This window comes from Gavia stellata, chromosome 28, assembly GCF_030936135.1.
Source record: "Gavia stellata isolate bGavSte3 chromosome 28, bGavSte3.hap2, whole genome shotgun sequence".
NCBI classification, from domain to species: Eukaryota; Metazoa; Chordata; class Aves; order Gaviiformes; family Gaviidae; genus Gavia; species Gavia stellata.
In genome coordinates, this window is record NC_082621.1 from 4,089,410 (window position 1) to 4,110,787 (window position 21,378).

Consider the following 21,378-nt stretch of genomic DNA (forward strand, 5'->3'; position numbering starts at 1 on the left):
TGTGAAGCCACATTAAACTAGGAAGTGTTCAGAACGGCTGTTCTCCTACCCCATCACACCAACGTTTTTTCTAGCGCTTGCGACGCTCCAGGAGAGCGCAGGAAATGGAGTGCCTTTGTGAACGGCTTCCCGCAAGAGTGGGAGGATCGGGCCCTTCGAGCTCAGCAACCTGTCTCTAGGAGTGAACACCAGACGCCCAGGAAAGAGCGTGGAGAAGGGGATGGATGAGCCCTGTACAGTCTCTCGCACGTTGCGACGCAGGGACTTTGAGCCAGAGGTGTTATCTCCCGAAGGCCGCAGCAAATTCATCTTCCATTAATATAACCAGTCACTTCTTGAGAGAGATTTTCAGCGTTGCCAACGCCTCGCAGCACAGCCTCCTGCAAATTAACTACACAGTTTGAAAAAACGCTTCCCAGTTTTGCACTGCCAACCTCATTTCTGAAAACTCAGGGAAACGATCAGCTTGGATTCCCCTCCGCACGGGCGATGACTCTTCCGAAGACATCCCGACAGAGTGGTAGAGCCTAACACCGCCAGGCAATACTCACGTTAACTTTTTCCTAACGTATTCTGTTCATCCCGGTGAGCGTTGACTCCGCCCTTCAGACCACTTCCTATTAACTTGCTCCATACAGACATCAGACCAACAGCTCTGTGGATTCCCGGAGCTCCCTCAGAGCCCTTTTTAGTATTTGATGCCGTAATAACCACCTTTCAGCCGCCCGGTGTTAAGGAAGTTATAAACGAGAGGTTACCCAGCAAAGACAGTAATTTGGCATCCTCGAACACCGTCTGGTCCTCGCGCTTTGTCACAGTTTCTTTTTACAACCTGCTCTACCGTTGCTGCCACCCGAGACAGACCCACCTCTCCATCATTCTTTCTTTGTAGCGCTCGTAGCGACGAGGTCGGTGTGAGGTATGTGTGTGAGGTTGGGCCGTTCTGTATTCTAGTGTTCCTCTGTTATTATAGCGATAAAAAATTAGAAACTGTACCAGGCTTGCAAGGGATCCGAAAAGGAACAACAAAAGGGAATTATTCACTCTAGACATTGCTGCAAGAAAGCTGTTTAAGCATTTTACAAGCAGCCAAGAACGATCAAAGGTAGGCATCAAATTATATAGCCGAATTACAAGAAAGAACTTGAACAGAAGTGACAGGGGCCAAGGCCAGGAGTAAGCCTAAGGTGTACATAAGCAAAATCTAATTCCTTCTCCCACCGTATCCTTAAGATCATACCAAGATATTGTAACCACGATAAGGGAGAAGGCTAAATTGCGGAACACCCTACCATTCAAAGCCCAAGCAACCCCGCGTTAAAGCACACGGGAGACCAGATCCTGGTCACTATACAATACCATTGTTTATGACCAGGACTATGTAGCATCAAGTAATGAATTTGTATTAGCTTGTATAACAGCATTTAAAATGAAGGCAAAAGATGGGAATAGATAAGGTGATTTTATTTACGTGTCAGTCATTGAAATTTTGCTAGGCTAAAACTAATTTAGTTGGTTTCGCTGATAAAGGCAGACCTGTAATTACACTGACATGTATGCAGAATTGTTCAATTGATACGAAACTGCATTTAGGATCCATACTACTTTGCTGGTTAGGAGCTTCACAGAATATGATATCCTTAAAATGAAGCTGCTTATCTGGCAAGACACAAGCCTGAATTAGCTGAACTTATTTGTTAACACTTGAAAAAATGTATTATGCTGTGTTTACAAGGTGGTTTTTTACCTAAGGAAATTGCTACCATTCAACCAACCTTTAGATTTTGGTAATTTATTCTTTGCTTTTAAAATTCTTTATTTACTTGTAGAAATAAATGAGCTGTTAGAACTTTCTGTTTTGAGAAGTGATGACTGCTTATCAGCCCTTCCTTCCACAGCGGAACAGGGACAAGGAAACATAGCATGCCTAAATGATTTAATTAAAATATCTAATGAACACGTGATTATTTGTGCGAACACAGACAGTGGAAGCAGACCCGCAGGACCTGCCTCTGTCAGCCACGCAGGCAGACACAGGAGAACAACGTTCCTCAGTGTAATGGGATTTAAGACCCAACGATCTCTACGAGGCTTCGGTGGCACGTGCACCCTGCGGTAGCCGTGAGATGTCCCATGAAGGACCAGGTCCTGTCTAGTGCTTTAAGTGAAAATCATGCTAACTGGGCTGGGAAGGCAGTGCTCTCAGTGCCCCTTTCTAAGCTGAAGAAGCAACAGTCATGGCACGCAACACGGCCAGCGACCATTTATTTAAAGAAACACACCAATCTGGTGATTTCCCTTCAAAAAAAAAAAAAAAGAAAACCAAACTTTTTCTCACTTACACCTATCCACTTCCATGACTGAGAAGGTAAAAACAGAAGTATAAACAGGGGAAAAAACCTGTCTTCTCCTAAGCCTGGCTTCATCTTTGCAGAGAAAAACCTTGCAGAATTGTCAGGTTCCAAATTTCCACAACCTGCAAACGGTACCAAACCAAGGAGCTGCACTCGTCATCGCAGACGCGCAGGACCACAACTCCCACCGCGACACACCGTCCATCCCTGAGGCTAAACAGGCGTGGTGGCCGGCTGATTTTACAAAATACAGCCATAGGTGCCATTTGTGTGCCTGAGAGAAGAATCAAGCTCCATGAGGGCCAAACAGATTCTTAAAGCAGGGGAAAAAAAAATAAATACATTTTAAAAACCAGTCTGCAACGCAAGAGCGACGCTTGGTCCAGCTCTGACAGCTGAAGAGCTGCTGGCAACACCGGGCACGGCTGCTGCTCCTCCTTCCTCTGCTGAGCGATTTTCCTACCCATCACAGAAACTCTCAAGTAGGGCATTACAATGAAAGGATCAAAGATATCCTTGCTCCTCTGTAAGCTCCTGAGCATGCTATTTTCCACAAAGGCAACTCCCAGAACAAACACTTGTTTCGTAACCTGCCTCAGAAGCGCTGCCTTACCCCAGCTCGCACCCGCCTCCGTTCTCCCCCGCATCTTCGGCACCCTTAGCTTCCCTTTCTTCCTTTATCTTTATCCTTGTCAAATTGAGTGTTCTTCCCCACCCCCCCCCCGAACTGAAGTTTCATTTTTTTCCATCTACGCTTCCTCCCTATCCAGCTTCCACAGCATCTGAGAGCTGTCCCATCTCCTCGCAACGCTGACGCCTTCCTCTTCCACCCAGCCCCGGTCGCACCATCGCTCCTCTTCCGCTCGCTCTCCCGTTGCCCCTTTGGAGGGCTCCACAGCAGATCAGAAGCGAGCCAGGCGAGCTGCCTTCACAGCCTCTCCCGACCCTCTAACCAGATTTGATACTTTGCAGAGACAGAAAAGATGAAGAGAGACAGAAATTCAATACAAAAGCTCCAAAACCGCTGCCGAGACAACAGGAAAACCCCAACTGAGCCCAACAGCTCTGCCTTGGCCCTTGGCTCTTGGAGTACCAACCTTCTCTGCACCCATGGTAGCTGCTGCAACGTCCTGGTGCACAGCCACAGCACCTCCCCGGGGGGTTGTGTCCATTGCCGGAAAATCTTCAAGTTGGGTATTAGGGTGTGAAAGCCTCCCCAGCTGGCAGTTACTACCCCCAGCAGTAACAGCATTGCCCTTAAGAATAATTTAACGGTTAAACCACACAGAATTACAGTGCTCATCCTAATTTATTTAAAGGTAGGGTTGGGAATTTTTTGGAGGGAGACAGTTATTGGTTTTGTTGAAGCTAATTTATTTTTTTGCATTTAGTTCTTTTCAAAAAAGTAACTGGTTTGCTCATAAATATGTGGTTATAGTAGAAGCTCGGCTTGGCAAGAGGTTGGACTTATGTCTTTTTGGTATAGCTCCTTTAGATTTACATTGTTCATAAGAGCAATGGTAATATGAACTAAGGGCTGGACAAGCTTATTCACCTGTTCAAACTGTTTCTAGAAATTTCAAAGCGTGCCCTAGGAAGAATTGCAGAAAGCAAAGTGCTTAGTATTATTTTTTTGTCTCCATGAAATGAAACGAAGATGCAAACCTTTGACAAAAGCTAAGGTTTAAGGGCCTGTTTAAATTCACTCAGAAATCACTCTCTGTAGTCATATACTCATTAAATAGAAAATTGGACATTCTAATAGGAAAAAAACCCATAAAGAACTTGTCTAAATAGATCTTGATCTGAAAGATTCTACCACTGAACAGAAAGAAAAGAGTAAGTCTTGCTTCCTAAAGAAATAGGGTAGACAGGCATCCGTATACTAAAAATTTGTCTATGTTACATTTATGGAGAAAAAAAATCACAGAAGCACTGTAAAAGAATAGAAGAGGCCAAACCAGAAGGATGCAAAAGAGCAAGCAACAGTCCAGATCTTTCACCCCTGCATGAACTAACGTGATGCTCAAACACATCCTGCTGAAAACAAAGGTACGTAAACAAGTCTTTGTTTTCTTAAGAGGTGAAATTTTAAAACTCTGGGGGAGAACAATGTTAGGTTTAAATTAGCACCTGCCAATCCAGATTTACAAAAGCTGACCAATACATTTCCTCTGCTTCAATTTTATGGTATCTAACATTGTAAAACAAAGGGCGCTACAGCTTTAGAACAAACTTGACACGAAGCTAAGTTATAACTACATGATTATCACGTAAGGAAAGATTTATAGTGCAAAACCACTTCTTTCTGAAGACTATAACACAATGCTATATACTAAGTACTACTTTGATGCAAACACGAAAGCAGAAGTTTAATCTTGTGTGTATAAACAAATCAAATGTTTAGATGGTTATTGCATAGCAGTGCTGGGTATTTGGCAATCAGAAAGAATGGTTCAGCACAACAATGTATTTATACATGCATAAATGCCTTCCGTCCAAATATAAACTTTAACAAATATGGTATGAGACAAAACCAAGCCCAGATGTTCTGTAGCAGTGGTTCCTTTACGAGAAGACAATGTGGAGCTGTTCATTCTCACCCCCTAATGCAACCTGCTCTCGGATTAAGTGGGCAGCGAAAATCTGTCTGTTTTCCAGCACAGTACCAGCAACAGGTACGGAACCACATGGCTCACTTCTCTTGTGCGAAACAGAAGAGCTTTTAGAAACATTCTAATATTTCAGAAAATTTTCCTTTCCCCTTTCCATGCCTCTTGCCTATATAACCAGGCTGATTTAGGAACATGATTCCAAAAGTATCTTTTCTACCTGGGGGTATGGAGGAGGGAGAGAGTAAAGAGGTGATAATTGTGTGTTTAAAAAATGCTGAAGAACAATTGATTGTCAAGACCTAAAGTAGCACCTGGGGAGGCATCAGGCTCAAGGCACTCTGCCGTCGCTGTTAGACACAGAGCTCCTCCAGACGAGCCAACAGTAACCCTTCCAAAACCACTGGGTGAAATCAGGCCTTTAGTTGGCAATCTCCAGCCAAGCTGGTACCCACCAACTCATCAGGCGTCCCCGCGTCTCCACGGGGCAAAGTCCCAAGGGAAGAGGCACTCGGGCAGCCCATCACAAGCCCCAACCAAGTTCAGACCGTGACAGACATGGACCAGACCCGCAGGTCCCATGAGACGTCATGAAGGAGCTCTCCAAGATTAACGTTACCAGGCTGCGTGGCCTTCGGTTACAACACAGCACGCGGCAGGACCCTAAATAGCTGGTTTAATAAATACAAAGTTACTCAACCAAATGAACATTGGAAATGAAGAGTTGTTTTTCTTCCCACCCCCCCCCCCCCTTTGGTCAAAGTACCATTTCAAAACAGTTTGGGTTTTCTCATTTCATTTAGCTTTAGGGTGTTTCTTCTTTGTTGACAGAAAAAAATGCCCATCTCCACGTGCAGTATAAAAATCTCAGGCCTATCAGCTGTAGCTGTAGTTCAACAAACGTGGTACTTAAGAGGGCCACTGTTTAAGCTGATGCTAGAACATTAAAGCAGCTCATTTAGAAATGTATACACAGATTATCTACTTGGAAAAAATCATCAAGAACCGTATCTTGGTAACAAGTAATGTGTTATTTCTTAATGGAGTGCATGGAAGAGGGATGGATTATACTAATGCGTATTTTGAGGTGCAAGAACTATTGGTAAAGGTTTCTGTGTAGAGAAGGCATGCAGGTATATAGGACTATAGCTTGAATGTTGGGCCAAAGACATCTTTGATACAACTCCAAATCATATGCATGTGGTTAAATCAACAATATACGCAGGAATGGAATTACACCCTTGAGTAGCACCAACAGCTACTCAAGGGAAGTCACCACAGAGCAAGGAAAGAGATAGCAAGCGCCAAGGCAACGGTCGAGAGCCATGGATCAACCTCAGTTCTCAACTTCCTCTGTTTTGGGCGCTGGTCAGGGATCTGTGATGAAAACCCAGCATGCAGCTCTGCAATACATGACCCCATCACAGCGCACAGCTGTACACGTGCTGCAGGAATTTTTAAGCACGTGGCATCACTCCAAACTTAGCCATAACACTGAGTTGTGATGAGCCTGACCAAAGCCTCCTACATGGTTAGAGGCAACCAGGTAGAGATCCCATCAGAAACTGACTTTTGCAAAAGCAATGGTCAGTCTTCGGACAAATAATCCGACCCCATAACGCAGCGTGATCATGCAGGACACAGGAAGGAGAGTTTCCAGAACAGCTTCTCTTGTTGTTACAGAAGCAGGAAAGGATTAGAAAACAAGCAGCTCAGCGGAGACGAGGGCTTTTTCTTAGAAAGCAAGCAGCCCAGTTGGAGATGAGGGCTCATTCCAAAAGAGTGTATCCTGTGAAGGCCCCTCCGCTCACAAGAGGCGGCACGATCAAGTGCACAGAACATCTTTGAGGGCACGGTCTAAGAGCAGGAGGAGGAAAGATGAAGCAAAGGGAAGAGCGATGGCCTGATTTAACTCCACAGGAGGCTTCCTACACCACCTTCTCTTGCTATAGAAACCTCTTAGCTATGTCTAAAAATTAAAATTCTCACACACCAGAAGTGTAATCGTGACAGATGCTCCATTTTGTGCAGTACCAGTGTGAAATAAGGACAGACTTCTAGCTCTGAGCTTCTGAAAAGCCGTGGAGGTTCAGGGCTATTTTGTTTGCCTTTTTAATGTTATCTGCACTAAACATAAACCTTTGGGGTTCTCCCTTTGTATAAGCTGCTATACAAATATCTGAAATGAAAAGCTATTATCACCTTTTCCCAGCTATAGTGCTGTGATGACATGTTTACCCCATCCTCGGCATGTCTGAGCAGTTCAGCAGCCTCCATGCAAAAAAAAAATCCTGGGGAAGAGCAAATTACAGAGGTTCTGCAGGCCTGGCAGGCAGGCAGGCAATCTCACACACAAACATCAAGGGAAGGCACGCGGGATTTTCTGCAGATCTCTGTTAGGATTTCTATTCTGTCAATATGGAAGGCAGTTGTGTGTCAAAACAGGACAGAAAAGGGTTCGTCTTGTAAGCAGCATTTGGGAAAATCCATGCTAAAACTTTCAAAAGCCAATAAATATGATATGCCAGTTTCTTCCTTCCCTCTATTTAAAGAAAAAAAAGTTACAGCCAAACTGTCCTGAAATTAATGCAGAAACGTCATGAGTCTGCCAGGTCTCCCGCAAAAGAAACACCCTCAACACAGGATTTGGTTTAAAGCAGAAGGTTAGAAAATAGACACGCTATTTACCCGTATGGATTTCAGGGACAGTTTTGGAGCCCCAAGAAACTTTAGTGGGAAATTCACCAATTTCACTGAAGAGTTATGTTTGTTTAATAAAGATACGCGCACATATGTGAGTAGGCACAGAGACACATCCATCCACCTGCTCTATTTCTGCAAGCCCAGGTGGTTCCCGTTTAAGTACACGCCTGTCAAAACAAATCACAAGTCCAAAAATAATGGGTGAAGCATCCCAAAAATGAATAGTAAGAATTGACACAACAGGGGAAAAAAAAATATTAAGCGTACATCTTTGTAAATGAAGGAGGATCCTCCTTCTCCAGCGGGTTTCATTGCTGGAGACATTAGGGTTTGCCACGCTAGAGTTCAAGACAGGACTAAAAACGCAGGTGCCAAAACCACAATGAAATGCTGCTTGCGTGTGCGTTTGACGTCATTTTTTAAGAGGGACAACTCAATAATTCTGACAAAATACAAGTTTTCTACCTGTTAAACCTCTGAATAGCCACGGATCGCAATGCATCAGGGAAAATTAAATGGGAAATTAATTACACCCAGCAAAAATACAGTATGCATCTTGAAAAACCCCAGAATCTAACAGCACTTGACAGATAACTCAGTCCTTGTCGTTACTGTGCAGTTCAGAAATGCAAGAGTGGGCCTCCAATCCAACCTCCACTCCTACGGGAAAAACAGGAATTTCAGATCAATGTCATGCTGACAGCATGACAGTTAAAGAAAGTCATAAAAAGCAATGTAAGCATACCGCAAACGGTGTGACATCGAAATACCTAAAAAGGATGAAAGTCTGTCCTGACAGCAACAATTTTAACCACAATACCACTCAAAAATCAGGTGCAACATGAGCACTAGGCACTGGAATAGCTTTTCCTCTATTATACCTTGAAAATGATCGGTTATATATTTGTATCTTTCCTACTAGCATTGGATTAAAAATCTCACTCTTTCAGTGAGAAGCAAAAATCTCTCACCCAGCACATAGATATTTTTATAATCCACTCAAATCTAATTTGTAGTCATTTTGCACTACAGCAGAAAAACCTTATCTCAGTCTCATTGTTCTCAAAATTTAAAAAACCAAAACATTCTTGATATCCGTAGTATTTTTAAATACACTCCTCAGTAGTTCTTTTATATCTTAGCAGTGCTGGAAAGTGGAATTTTTTCATTGCTCATTCATTTCATGTTTTGTATGTGGAATTCCGTACATGCTAGCAAGCAGGTGACAAACTCCTATTACGTAAAAGTATTGCAACAACAACTAAAAGAAAAATAACGCAAGCAGCAGAAAAACCTCCTAGTAATGGCTTCCTTGTAAACTAGGAGCACCAGAATCCCGTGGTCTACATTGATTTTCTGCAGAGTTGAAGGAGGCCAAGGAACGCCTAACACAATTTAAATCAAAGTCGATGCGAGACAAATTGTCCAAATACTCACAAGGCTTTGTTTTCTGTCCCCGTCACCCGAGAGCGTGCAGTCTTGCAGCAGAAGTCAGCAAGCCTGGTCATTCACGGGTACCGACGCCTTGAGAGCAGCACTCCGGCAAAGATCCTCCCCTGGTCCCCACCTCTCCCTAGCGCTAGCTCCATATTGCTGCTCGCAACGTCAGGATGATGTTACAGGTGACACCTCCCGCTGCTGATGTCAAGCTCGGTTCCCAAAAGCACAACCACCATCTATCCCCCTGCGGTGCCTACTGCCCCGAACGAGCATCACTTCGGCATCTCCTCTGCCCCGGGGAGCAGGCTCAACGGTGATTTCGGAGAAGCTTACAGACACCGAGCCTCCTCTCTTCGTTAAGTCTCTCGGCATGAAAGAGCCTTTCCTTCCAGAATGCCGCAGCAAATGTAGACTATACGCCTCCCTTGGGGGAAAACCGAAGTATTTTTATAGTTTCTTCCTATGGCGCAGTTTGACTTGCTCTTTTGTTAGAGCAAACTGCTGAAAGACTAGGTGAATAATGGCGCAGTATACCGGAGCGAACGAGCCGCTGATGCTCTCCTGAACATTTCGGAGTAAGCCGAAGGGTTAGCAATGCAGCCCAGGACCAGAGCTGATGAATGGTGCAGTGCTGCTGTTGTCATGGCAACCGAGAGAAAAAAAAGCAGCACCATATAAGGAGTTGTGACATGGATTCTGGGAACAATTTATACTAAAAGGCTGTAAGCCCTTGGATGCTTTAAAGCTGCAGCATCCCCTTCTCCTCGGTTGGATACAGGTTTCATTGTTCAGGCTGAAGCAGTCGGCACAAACCACCGCACGCACAATCGCGTCAATCCAAGACACGTTTGCGCTGGGAGCGTTGTACCAAAACACAACAGAACAACACGATTTTGCAGTGTTTTCAAATAACTGAGATGGAAATAACTGAAATCATTGAGTAAGGAAAATGGCAGGACGCTAACTATGACCCCAGCTAACATCTGCGAACGATGAGGGTACCAGGGAGACCCACAGATACCACGCAGCTCCGCGCAGGTAAGAAGCTCTGTCTTTACGGGAGCGAGCCTGAGATGAACCAAACTGCAGCACCATCAGGTGGCTGACTGCCTGAGCGGCAGTGCCACCCACCAGAGATCCAGCCTCTCCTCCGAGAGACGGGAAAACATCCCCAAATTAACCTGTACACAGTCGCTGTTGGGCAGCGAAGGCTGGCAGTGCCCCTAAAGCATCGCCAGGTAGAGCAGTGCTGTGAAAGCCAACTCGTACATACAGTTGCCATAGCAAGCTATAAAGAAGACCGAGGTTGATGTTCCATGCTAACACAGAAGGGAACAAAACACATTGTTTTACACAATCAGCATCAGATGCTTTTCACTTAATGCACGTGCTCAAATAGACAATATACCGCGATCAGGAGAACTGCAACTATTTCACCAAAAGCCGACCCAACGCTGTCGTTCTGAACTCTCTGCTCAGCAACTGAAATTTAAAGTTTTAGAAATCCTTTCCATTTATTAACTTATTTTATCTGAACAAACATGGACCGGCACAGCCAGCTTCTCCCCAACACTCACACACCTAAAGCAGCCGCCTCACCATCTCCCACGTTCACACCCAGCCGAGTCAGTGCATTAGTTTCGAGGGAATAAGCAGTCCCAGAGGGCTGCAATTATTAATCTGCGTTTGTCACCATTAAACAAGAAACAATTAGAGTTTTCAAGTAGAGAGATCTCGGCTTGTTTAGTCCCACAATTACAATTAGCATCAAGAATATTTAACCATTTGCTAAAGATACGAGAAGGAAGAAGTAACAATCCTTACGGCTCTTCCCAAGAGATACAAAGGAGGACGCAGAGGGACGGGGTGACGACAAGACCCCGGATCTCCCATTTCCCAGCACTACAAATGACATGGGTGATGGTGGCACAGGGGACATTGCCCGTGGGTGGCCCCAGCCCGGCTGGATCTGGAAGGTGTTGAGAACCACGATGGTGGGTCCTCGCTGGGGTCAGAGGGAAGAGCGAGTCTCCACCCTGCTTAGCTCTGGTCTCGCCACCTTCGAAGGATCTCGTGAAAGGGTACGTGAAAGGGTACGAAGGATCTCATGAAAGGGTCTCGTGAAAGGGAAGAGGGTGCTATGAATTGCCTGAACACACCTAGGAACATTCCTACTCATTTCTATGGAGTTTATTCTTAGGGAAAGTCCCCACATTCCCAAAGCGCACGGGAGGAACGTTCTCAAAGCGGGGGATTTGCAATGAAACCAATTCCTCAGGCCCATGTCTTCAAAGACGCTGAAGCATCTAATTCACGCTGGATACAGGAGGAATGAGGCCTTTGAGAATCCAAACCTAAACATCTAGGCCACTTTTAGAAAGACATGATTTATTTCCTAAAGTTGATAATATTCTCCCCTCCTCCCTCCGTGCATGGGCACTCACACACACGTACTCTTTCGGAAAGAATCCTAAAGCTTGCAATCTGTCATTCAATAGAAAAAAATAGAAATAGCCAAGTATAGTGATGAATAAAATTATCCCTGCGCATATAAATTTACAGCATGTAAATTAAAAACCTTTCCTGAGGAGAAGTTCAGTGCAGCACCGGGCTTTGCGCAAACCCTTTGCACGTGGTGGGTTCCACAGTAATAGAATAAAGCAGCAGTAGCTGCGTCTTTCAGCCCAATATCTCCTATTTTGACCTAATGTAATGCTGGGTTACTATTTTGGGCATCGATTCAGGAAAGCACTTAGATATATTCATCTCTGTAAGCACCCTCCTGAAAAGCGATGCTTTCCTGAATGAAGGTATACAATGCAATTGCATTATTTTCCTTGCAGCCACGGCTTTGAGTCATCAGCGATACACTTTTGATGTACGGTAGAATATTTAACCCAATGGTTTTGAAAATGGTTGCTCTCTTTGTGCAGCAAGCATGGTAACTTTTAAGTGCTAATTTTATTCCAGACAGAAATCAAAATGATGTCTTCCACATATTCTGGGCTGGTAGGGGGTTTTTTGGTGTTTTTGGGTTGGTTGGTTGGGGTTTTTTTTCTTTTTATGATGTATTTTTCACATTTCACTTGCTAATAAAGCCACTGTTGTTATAAAAAAAAATTATTAAGCAGCATAAACTGAGGTTGACCACGCTGATCTAAAATATGCTCTTAGCCACTGTTAAACAATCGGTTATACAGGCAGGAGAGGGCGAGCTGATTACTTATGCTTACTATTACTTCACCCTTTAGAGCCACAATGACCTGAGTTTTTCTTAATCACCAGACTATTCAGCAGAGTGAAAATTGCAACCATACTGAATATTTATCAACCGCCGAATCCAGCCAAGACTCCATCCACAGAAAACCCAGATATCAACATGTTAGCAAGCAACCTCAGCTCCTCCGGCAAGAAAACTAATGCACCGCATAACGTGTTCCTATGGCTTTTTACCAAAAATGGACATTTTAATAGTTCCCTGGATGAAAAGCTGATTTGTTTACAAATCAGCCAAGGTAAGAACTTTAAAAGATCACATTATAGATAAATAGATAAGATAGATAGATAGATAGATAGATAGATAGATAGATAAATAGATAAACAGATAGATAGATAGATAAATAGATAAATAGATAGATAAATAGATAGCATTGCAGTTTCTACTGGGCAAGTTTCTCTGCACCATACAAGTTTCTTTTCCTTTTTAAAGGGCCAAGTTAAACCCCAAATTAATGTGACACCCCTGATGCCCACAAAAAGGGGCCACCTCAGCAGCTGCTCTCCCCTCCCCATCGGAGCTGACAAACCTGCTCCACTACACTGGAAGAGAATCCTGCAGATCCAGGGCGACCCAAGATAACTTAGCCCTCGAACATGAGCAAATCATCTTGTGAAGAGCCTAAAAAGTCTTTTGTATTTAAATGTTCCTCTCTGAAGAATTCCAGAAAGCATAAATCTGGAAGTTGGTACAGTCATGTTTTGTTGCAAGTGGTCTTAGGAATTAAATCTTTAGTAGCAGAAGATATATACGAGGCAACAAAGGTTTTTATGTAACAAATAGAACCATGCCGCTATCCAACCACTCCGCAGATATGGAAATTATGACATGAATGGGTTAGTCACACACAAATGTATGTAAGAAGCAAACAGCATGAAAAAGCCCTTACAATTGGATAATTTCTCAACAATTTTCTATGCTCTGAAGGTCGCTTTGAAAAATCCGTGTGGCAACTGTCAGACGGACAAAAGCCTCTCTTTGTAATACTTCAGTTTCCCAGAATCACCCTCATCCCTTTTCCAAAAGGAATCACTGCTGTTATTGTGTAGGATTAACGACTGGACAGCACAACGAGACAAAGCAGAAGAGGAAACCGTCACAGCCAGGGAGACTTTGTGAAATGTCCCCTTGCATTTACTGTCAAACTGCTGGCTGCTTGTTTTTATCTGAGAGCTCCGGCAGCCACATGCAGATTTTTTGAACCAAGTTTCTTATCAATTCTACCAGATTTTGAGTAGCTGCGAGGGCACTTACAAGACTTCTGTAAAATCAGACAGGGGTATTGGGCAAAACTGGGGAGAAACACATCAAAAAATAGTGCAAGGCTGTGAATGTGTCCTCATGAATCCAGTATTAACTCCACATTTTCTTTATTTTACAGATCAGGCTGTTTTACTAAGGAATAAAAATGAGGAGGGTCTTTACAAACTGGCACTTGATGTCCCCCGGGAAAAAAAAGAACTTTTTATTTGCTGATACAGTAAATGGCCGTTCAACAGCCAGCTCCTTCTGCAGCTGATATTTTTTTTTGCTTTTTAAATCTCTCAGATTAGTAGTACATAAGAGAGACAGATGATAAGGAATAGCTGAAGAAACGTGATAAATACTCTGAATAACAAAGAGCGGAAAGCATTACTTTCCCAGTTCCTTTACACGTTACCTTAATGAAAGCAAACAAATTCCTATAATGACTGCATGAGGATGTAAAATAAACACCTTCCTTTCACAATATCAACAGTAAATTAAACTAATAATTTTAAAAATCATGCTAATCCACCAACGCACTGAAACGCACTTTGAATTCTAAGTATATCAGGAGCTCCACTGGAGTCATCAAGACATGTACGTGCAAAACATTAGCATGGGTTTTCATGCTACACAGGATTGGGTCTAGCCGGGACAGGATATTTAAAACAGATGGAAAAGTAGGCAAGTAGAAGACAGACGCAGTCATCTTCCCAATCACCTTCCAATAGATTGCGTGTGGCCCCAAAACGGACCTTCGAACAAGACCAGGAGCCCACGCTTTTCTTCTCTTGCTTTTGTGTAATAACAATTATCAGCATTTTATTGACTGGTTTGCACACATCTCACAGAATCACTACGGTTGGAAAAGACCTGTAAGATCATCTCGTTCAAGTCTGTATTTCATCGCATATAGTTTCCAAACGAGACGGACAGAGGAGCACGCAGCCTCACCAGCTGAACGTCTACAGCACGGCTCTACAAAACCACCTCACTGGTGCTGGAGCACGCGTCTCAGCGAGCTGCCCAAGCCCCTGAAGTCTGTATGAATCCCCTTCTTTAAACTACCACCCGCAAAAGCCACTGCTGGAATCCCAGTATCTGGTCTTTTGAGGAGCTAGTGGGACACTCCGAACAGCAGCCCTGCCAAATCCAACAAAAGCTTTCTGAGTTTGGAGCTAAATGGAGTCTGACCTGTTTCCACCCGGAGAAAGAGAATTATGAATACAGGCAGCTTAATCTGCTAGGCTGAATTGTTGCGATTTCGAGAAGCGGGAGGAGGTTACCGTCTGTTGACAAGCCAGAGGTCCGGCAGATCTGCACCAAGGCAGCTGGCTGCGCAGGCTGCAAGCTGTTAGAGAAATGGAGCTGCAGTGGTGTAAGAAAAATTGCTCTTTCCATGGGGTACAGCTCAAACCCTCTGCAAATATTTCAGAGAAGAGTAATGAACTGTTCAAGTACATACATGAATATAATGTTACGCAGAGCTACGACAGGAGAGCATAAAGCCACAAAGGACCATAGTCAAAAGAAGGGGACGGAAGGGTAATGATAATGAACAAGATAAAGATACTACAAAGGCCTAAACTATTTGTAAAATAGAATGCTTTTCATCCTTTCCTAACTGAAAAAAAAGGTCTATGGAACTGGCTAATATTACCTGCCTCTGCTAAGGAAACCACCCAAAACAAAGAAGAAAATCCCTGCACGTAACTCAAAGACTAAAAGGAAGAGGAAACTGGATGAATGTGAGGATCATGGGAGAAAACTCAGGAAAAGCAGGAACAAACTAGCTACACGTTACACAATACATTAAATAAGTACGAACACGCTGTGAGAAGAAAAAAGGAGCCTTGATTTATTTTTGTCATTTTTCACAACCTCTGCTTTTCGTGGCAGGAAGGTTGTGGATTCCACACCTACCCATTACTACGTGGCACGACGAGAAAAAAAAGAGTTCATCACAAGCGCACGCAGAATTCCCACCCCGCAAAGCGCTGCCAGCAGCCTATTCGTACCGGAGGAAAGTACTAAGAACTAGAATAAAAACTACCAAGGTTTTAGATTCGCTAAACTGAAACAGATTGTATTTTGAAACGGCTTTTGTAATCCGCTACCAAACTTTATGATTCTAGAAGTCAAAACCGAACTTTTAGAAGTCCAGCTTGTTTCAGCAGCTACTCTGGTGACGCGCAATACGTTGTGTTCTTAGCGGTTCCGCAAAAGAGAAGGAAATGCCGACGGACAAACAGAAAGGAGGTCTGAAGATCCAGCTGCACAGCCCTGACTCAGGCCTGCAACCGAAGGATCCTCTTAAAAAAGAAGCGTTTCAAAAAAACCCCAAAATCCACAAAACCCCACAAGTGCCTCCAAGTGTCACATCACCAACGCTCCCGAAGAACCGACCTCCGAGCTACACTGAGCTGTTCCCATTCCCACCAACTCTTGGTTTAGGCCTTCCCATTTCAAGGCAGAACTTCCACCGCGCTTTCAAAGTTCTTAGTGATGGGGAACTCACGCTGCAGACAGCCGAGCACGGCACTGGAACTTCCTTTCTAAACTGTTTTCGTGTCCTGTTACATCTCCTTCTGCCTGATTCTCTTACACCTCTTGAGCTCCACTGCTACCGAAGGCGCTCAGACCACCATGAGGTCCTGCAAAGTGTCCGATTCAGGAGTCTCTTCCTCCTGACCCTTCCGATTCCTCCTTTCACCAGAGGGCAGGGAAAACAAAAGGTACAAAGTGGATCAGAGCTCCCCTTGGAAAGCATAGCTCTGGTTATATCGGGTTAAAATTCTTTTTGGAGGTTTCTCTCCGTACAAACGCAGTAGACTGCTGATCGTTTTTAAAGACGGGCACGGAGGGATGTCAGATTTTAGGCAAGAAGCAAGTTTCTCACAACTGCCCCCACTAGAAATACGATGTCAGGCTTTTCAACGGACGTTAGGCTCCAAGTGCTTTTGAAAATCCAACTACTTTAAAATCTCTAGGTGCTCAAACCACAATCCCAGCAGATTAGATAAACAAAACAGTTTAAAAAGATGCATAAACTATGAAAAAAATCACTTTGCTGTAGAAGTTTATCATTTTTGTGATGTATTCTCTCAGCATTCAAAATTTCAGCATAAAGTTTTTTTAAAATTACTGAAACACTTCCACTGTGCATAAACCACGATACAAAGTGGAACTGAAACACACTCTGCTAGAAATGTCTCAGAAAACGAGAGAATATTTGTAAAACAGAGAGATCCTTTTCGGAATAGAAAGATTTCTCTGTCAGCATGAAATCCAATCCGTTCCTGGTTTTGACTAAAGCAGCTGCTATAATAAACAAACGATGACTTGTATACAGAAGCTTGTTCAAAGCGTTTTCTTACAGATTTTTGCACCAACGGACCTTAAAAGCCCCACTGAACTTTATTTAAAGTCCTTACCAGTTAACTTCTTCACAGGTTGGAGCCGAACACTGATAGACTGATGTGTGAGTAAGGGGGAGGATGGAAGGGAGCGGGACATGCCCTCCATAATCCGAATGTGCTGCATACCTTCGGTCACTGGGAGTGGCGGAATAGCGTAGTCTGGTTCAAAAGCACAGTCGTTCTCTGTGGAGGTGCCTGGTGGGAATATAAAAATAAAAAGGGAACTGGTCAGAATACAAGGGAGTCTCCTGCTTTCATCTCCGCTAGACGGAGGACTGCCTGGCTCGGGTGAGCCCAGCCGCAGAGCCGCCGCGCCGCGCACGGCGCTCGCAGTCCCGCGCGGAGCAGGGACGGCTGCTCTCGCCCGTTCACCTTGCATGGGCTTGGCACTTCCCTCGAAGAACTTTTATTTCTGGAACAGCATCTCAGCACACCTCTTTACATGATGAATGGCATAACCATGAAGAATTCGATTTTTTTAATTTGTCTTTCAGGGTCCTGGAGTCACCAGTTTTAAATACAACTCAGACAAAGCAATAATCCTTTTCCTGATGAGTTTTTTGTGCGTTCAGATTGTGTATTTCTAAAAAAACTTCCAGCTGAATTAAATTTCAACTTGAGGACTTTTAGCCTAAAAAAACCCCAACGCAGAATAGAAGAACAAAAGCCTCCGAAAGCAGCCACCTCCAACTCTCCCCTAACAAACGCACGGAAGCCCCCAGAGCCGCACAAAGCCCGTACGGGGCTCACACCACTACAGCTCCACATGGAAGACACCAAATAACATGACAACAAGTGGAGATAGAACAATAAAGGCACATAATGCTGATTGTTGCAATAAATATTAATGACAAACGAAGGGCGGGTGCTCCAGATCAGCAAGTGTTGGGAGCCGTAAGGTTCCTCTGTTAGCTGCAGAGTAGGGAAACCTCTGGTCAAGAACACTTGGCTCTCCACCTCTAGCCAGCAAGATTAACAACCTGACACAGACAACTAATAATTCATCTGCAAAACCAACTTAAAACTCTTAACGTTAATATTTCATTACAGATAATGTACGAAGATTACCGTCGTGCCACACCTTTAAGAGATGGATTTTAGCTTTTAGTGCCTACTAACATTTTTCCTCCGTAAGACGTTTATTATTTCATTTCCACTGGATATCTGTGTGTGGTTCTCAATGGCTTGTGAGAATGTGTTTAAAGTAGAAAATGTAACTCCTGGACAGAAGGGTAGACAGACAAAAGCAGGGAGAAAACAAAAGGGTAAATGCCTGAAATACATGGTACTCCAGAGGAGGCGATGGACTGACTCTATTCCAGATACCAAAGGGCAAGGTGAACAACCCAACATATTATTTACGATAGGAGGAAAACCCCACATTGAAATAACTGTCAAAAATCTTGGACAAACTCCTGAAGTGAACTAAGAGGTAGTATCATTTGTGGCTAAAATCCACCCGTCACTGATGACAACTTTCAGGAACATCTCTCAGCATTTTTCTATCATCCTCTACAAGAAACCAAACCAAACACTAACACACTTTACACACACACTATTTTTGACAGTTCAAAACATGACTTTTACTCTCTTGCTTACGGAACACTTGCCACATTCACAGTAGCTTACTGAACATAACTTCAAAGCCTAAGCCTTACAGAGGTGATTATTCTTTTTAACTTCCGTATGCTCTAGTAAGTATGCTACAGTTCAATATGTTTTATTCATCAGAGATTGTCATTATTGCCACAAACTATGAGCCAGACACTGATGGTTTTCTATTCATTTCATGCTGCTTTAATTAAGTGCGCACACGAATGCTCTAACGGAGTACATCCCTTTAAGGGAGAACAGATCATTGTTATTCTTTTTTTTTTTTGTATTAAAAGATGCTGTTGCTGACAATATCATGCCTTTTATATACATATAGCCAAATATATGTGTGTGTTTGTGTGTATGTGTGTGTATATATACACACACAAAAAATGTATTTGGCTATAGTCAGAGAAAACTAAAATTACGGCCGTACCACTTCTCCCCTGCAGTTACTACCATTTCTACGTGAGCAGCGGATCAGCGTTGCTTCTCAACCTGAGACCGTCCAGGGGAAGCTGCCGTGTGCCACCGCGACCCACCCGCCATCAGCACTGCTTCCTTACAGACACGGAGCCTGTGCTTATGGCCATCTCCAAAGCATTTCAACGGTCCTCTTCAACCGTGCCCACCGGCAGTACTTTGGTGTGCTGAAACTGTGTTCCTCTCATCTAATTCTGGTGTCCACAAAAGAGGTGTCTACATCCAAGCCGGCTGTCTAGAAGCGCTTCTAGAAGGCAGGGAGTTTAGGACAAGATTCATTTAATGACACATTTTAGGGTTCTGCTTCAGGAGAAGAATCCCAGCCCGGACACTCCACTGACTCCATCCATGGACTGCAAAGGCAGCTCCACTACACCCACCCACGTTGGGCCAGCTGAGCACCACCCCGGGGTCTCCCATTTGACACACATCGGAGCTCCACACAACGACCACAGCTTCAGAGGTGGGAACACTGCCGTTTCTCAGGTCTCTTGCCATCGGACGTTACGCAGCGCATCAGGCAGACAGGACAAATGAGGTATGTTGGAGAGACACACGTGCTCTCAAGAGCAAGGCCAAGTCTTGCACACACACAACACGCGGGACAGCGCTACTGCTCAGCAGAGCTCAAAATCTCAAGATTGATGATCTTGTTTCTAAGTTTTTGCTGCTAATCATCCAAAAGATGCAATGGATCTACTAGGGCATAATTTTTCCAGGAGGGCTTAATTTGATAGCATGCTGCTAATATAGCAAAAAAAATTGACTTCTTCCAGCTGCGAATTGCCAATTGTAATTATTGGCTCCGTATACAGCTTAGTTGACATAAGCGGATCGAGGACCTTGCTTTTTCCAGGGTTATTGCGAGCTGAACACCTCTGCTGACTCTGCAAGCCTATTCATAATCACCTGCGAGTGCCAGGAAAGGCAAACCGGCATCAGTGCCAAAATCGGCATTGACATCGACAGAAACAAGCTACAATGTTTTTTCAAAATACATTTGGCACCAGACACAAAAAAAAAGATTTGCCATCATTGATTTTGATTCTTTAAAATAAAGTTCAAATTTCCCCAGGCTAGATTTTAGGTTTTGAGGGAACTATGAGCAGCAGGCATCTTCTGCAACTTAAGGTCTGGGAAAGACCTAAAAGTCAGTGTGCATTTCACTGGTTATTATGGTGTAAGTTCGCAGTATCTTTGACCAATCTTCACCTAAAACCGAGGGCAACTGGGGGCAGTATCTTATATAGAAATAAAAGTAATGATATCTTTGCAAAGTCTTCAGGATTATTTTCCCTCTTAAAATTCAAATGCTTTACAACAAAAACAGTGAACTCACAAAACATCCCCAATGTACTGTTTTCATTCCACAGATGTCAAAATTTCTCCCTCATCCTTGCCGGAGTAAACAAACGCACACACAAAGTTAAATGAAACTGTCTTAAATTTGTTTCAGTTTAGAAAGAATATTGCGTTTATCAAACCCTCAAATTAGGGATCATTCACAGCTGAACTGGAACTTCGACACTTTGTCTATAAAATGTATTTAAACAAAATGTTACCGCAAAGTGCATATTTGAACTAATAAACTACTTCTTGATGTTTTCCCAGATAATAAAGCTTTACAGACAGCTGTAACACTTGGGCATCACACATGGCAACAGGGAAGTTTAAACACAAGACGACCACCTCATTTCAGTTAGCTGGTTTATCGAAGTGTAATAAAAACCCTTCACCCATGACTATGAAAAACACCCGTGAACACGTGCAGACAGACAGCAGCTTACGGACACAGAGCAGGGAAGAGTTAAAGATAATGCTTTTATGGAGCGAAGAGACATGTCCTTCTTCTACACTGTAGAAAGTCTGCGTCTACAGTCACATCCGTTGATCGAAATGGAACTACTTAGTGCAGAAGCTTGGTTCTCCAAGAAGCTGGAAGGATTTTTTTACCTGTTTCTCCCTCTACTCCCTCTCTTGCTGAAACTTCTTGCTAGTTCCTGCAATTCCTAGAGTCATACTTACTGAGGCAAACAGATACAGGTTGGTCGTTATTTGGCAAGTAAGCATTTGCAAAAAAAGCCCCACGTCCTCTGCCCAAAACCAGTACTTTTCCACAGCAGCTGAGATGCTGAATAAACAGGCTGAAACGTAACCTGAGAGAACAGAGGGTCTGAAACGAGTGTACGGAAACCCAGCGGGCAACTCCCATCAGCAGCCGCATCCGAGCTGCTGCGTCTCGGAACAGCAAA

The 21,378-nt window shown here is 43.7% G+C and overlaps 1 protein-coding gene across 3 annotated transcripts in view; it reads right to left on the bottom strand.

Moving 5' to 3' along the window:
• Positions 1-21,378, bottom strand: part of TANC2 (tetratricopeptide repeat, ankyrin repeat and coiled-coil containing 2) — a 213,662-nt gene that overhangs the window by 135,794 nt on the left and 56,490 nt on the right. For 2 of the 3 annotated variants that reach the window (XM_059830270.1, XM_059830271.1), the window contains exons 3-4: positions 20,813-20,815; positions 17,177-17,245 (exon numbers count right to left, since the gene is read on the bottom strand). In XM_059830270.1, the coding sequence (XP_059686253.1) occupies positions 17,177-17,245; positions 20,813-20,815 (72 nt within the window). Of the gene's footprint in view, positions 1-17,065; positions 17,246-20,812; positions 20,816-21,378 lie in introns of all 3 variants that reach the window. The other variant, XM_059830269.1, reaches the window with a different exon arrangement.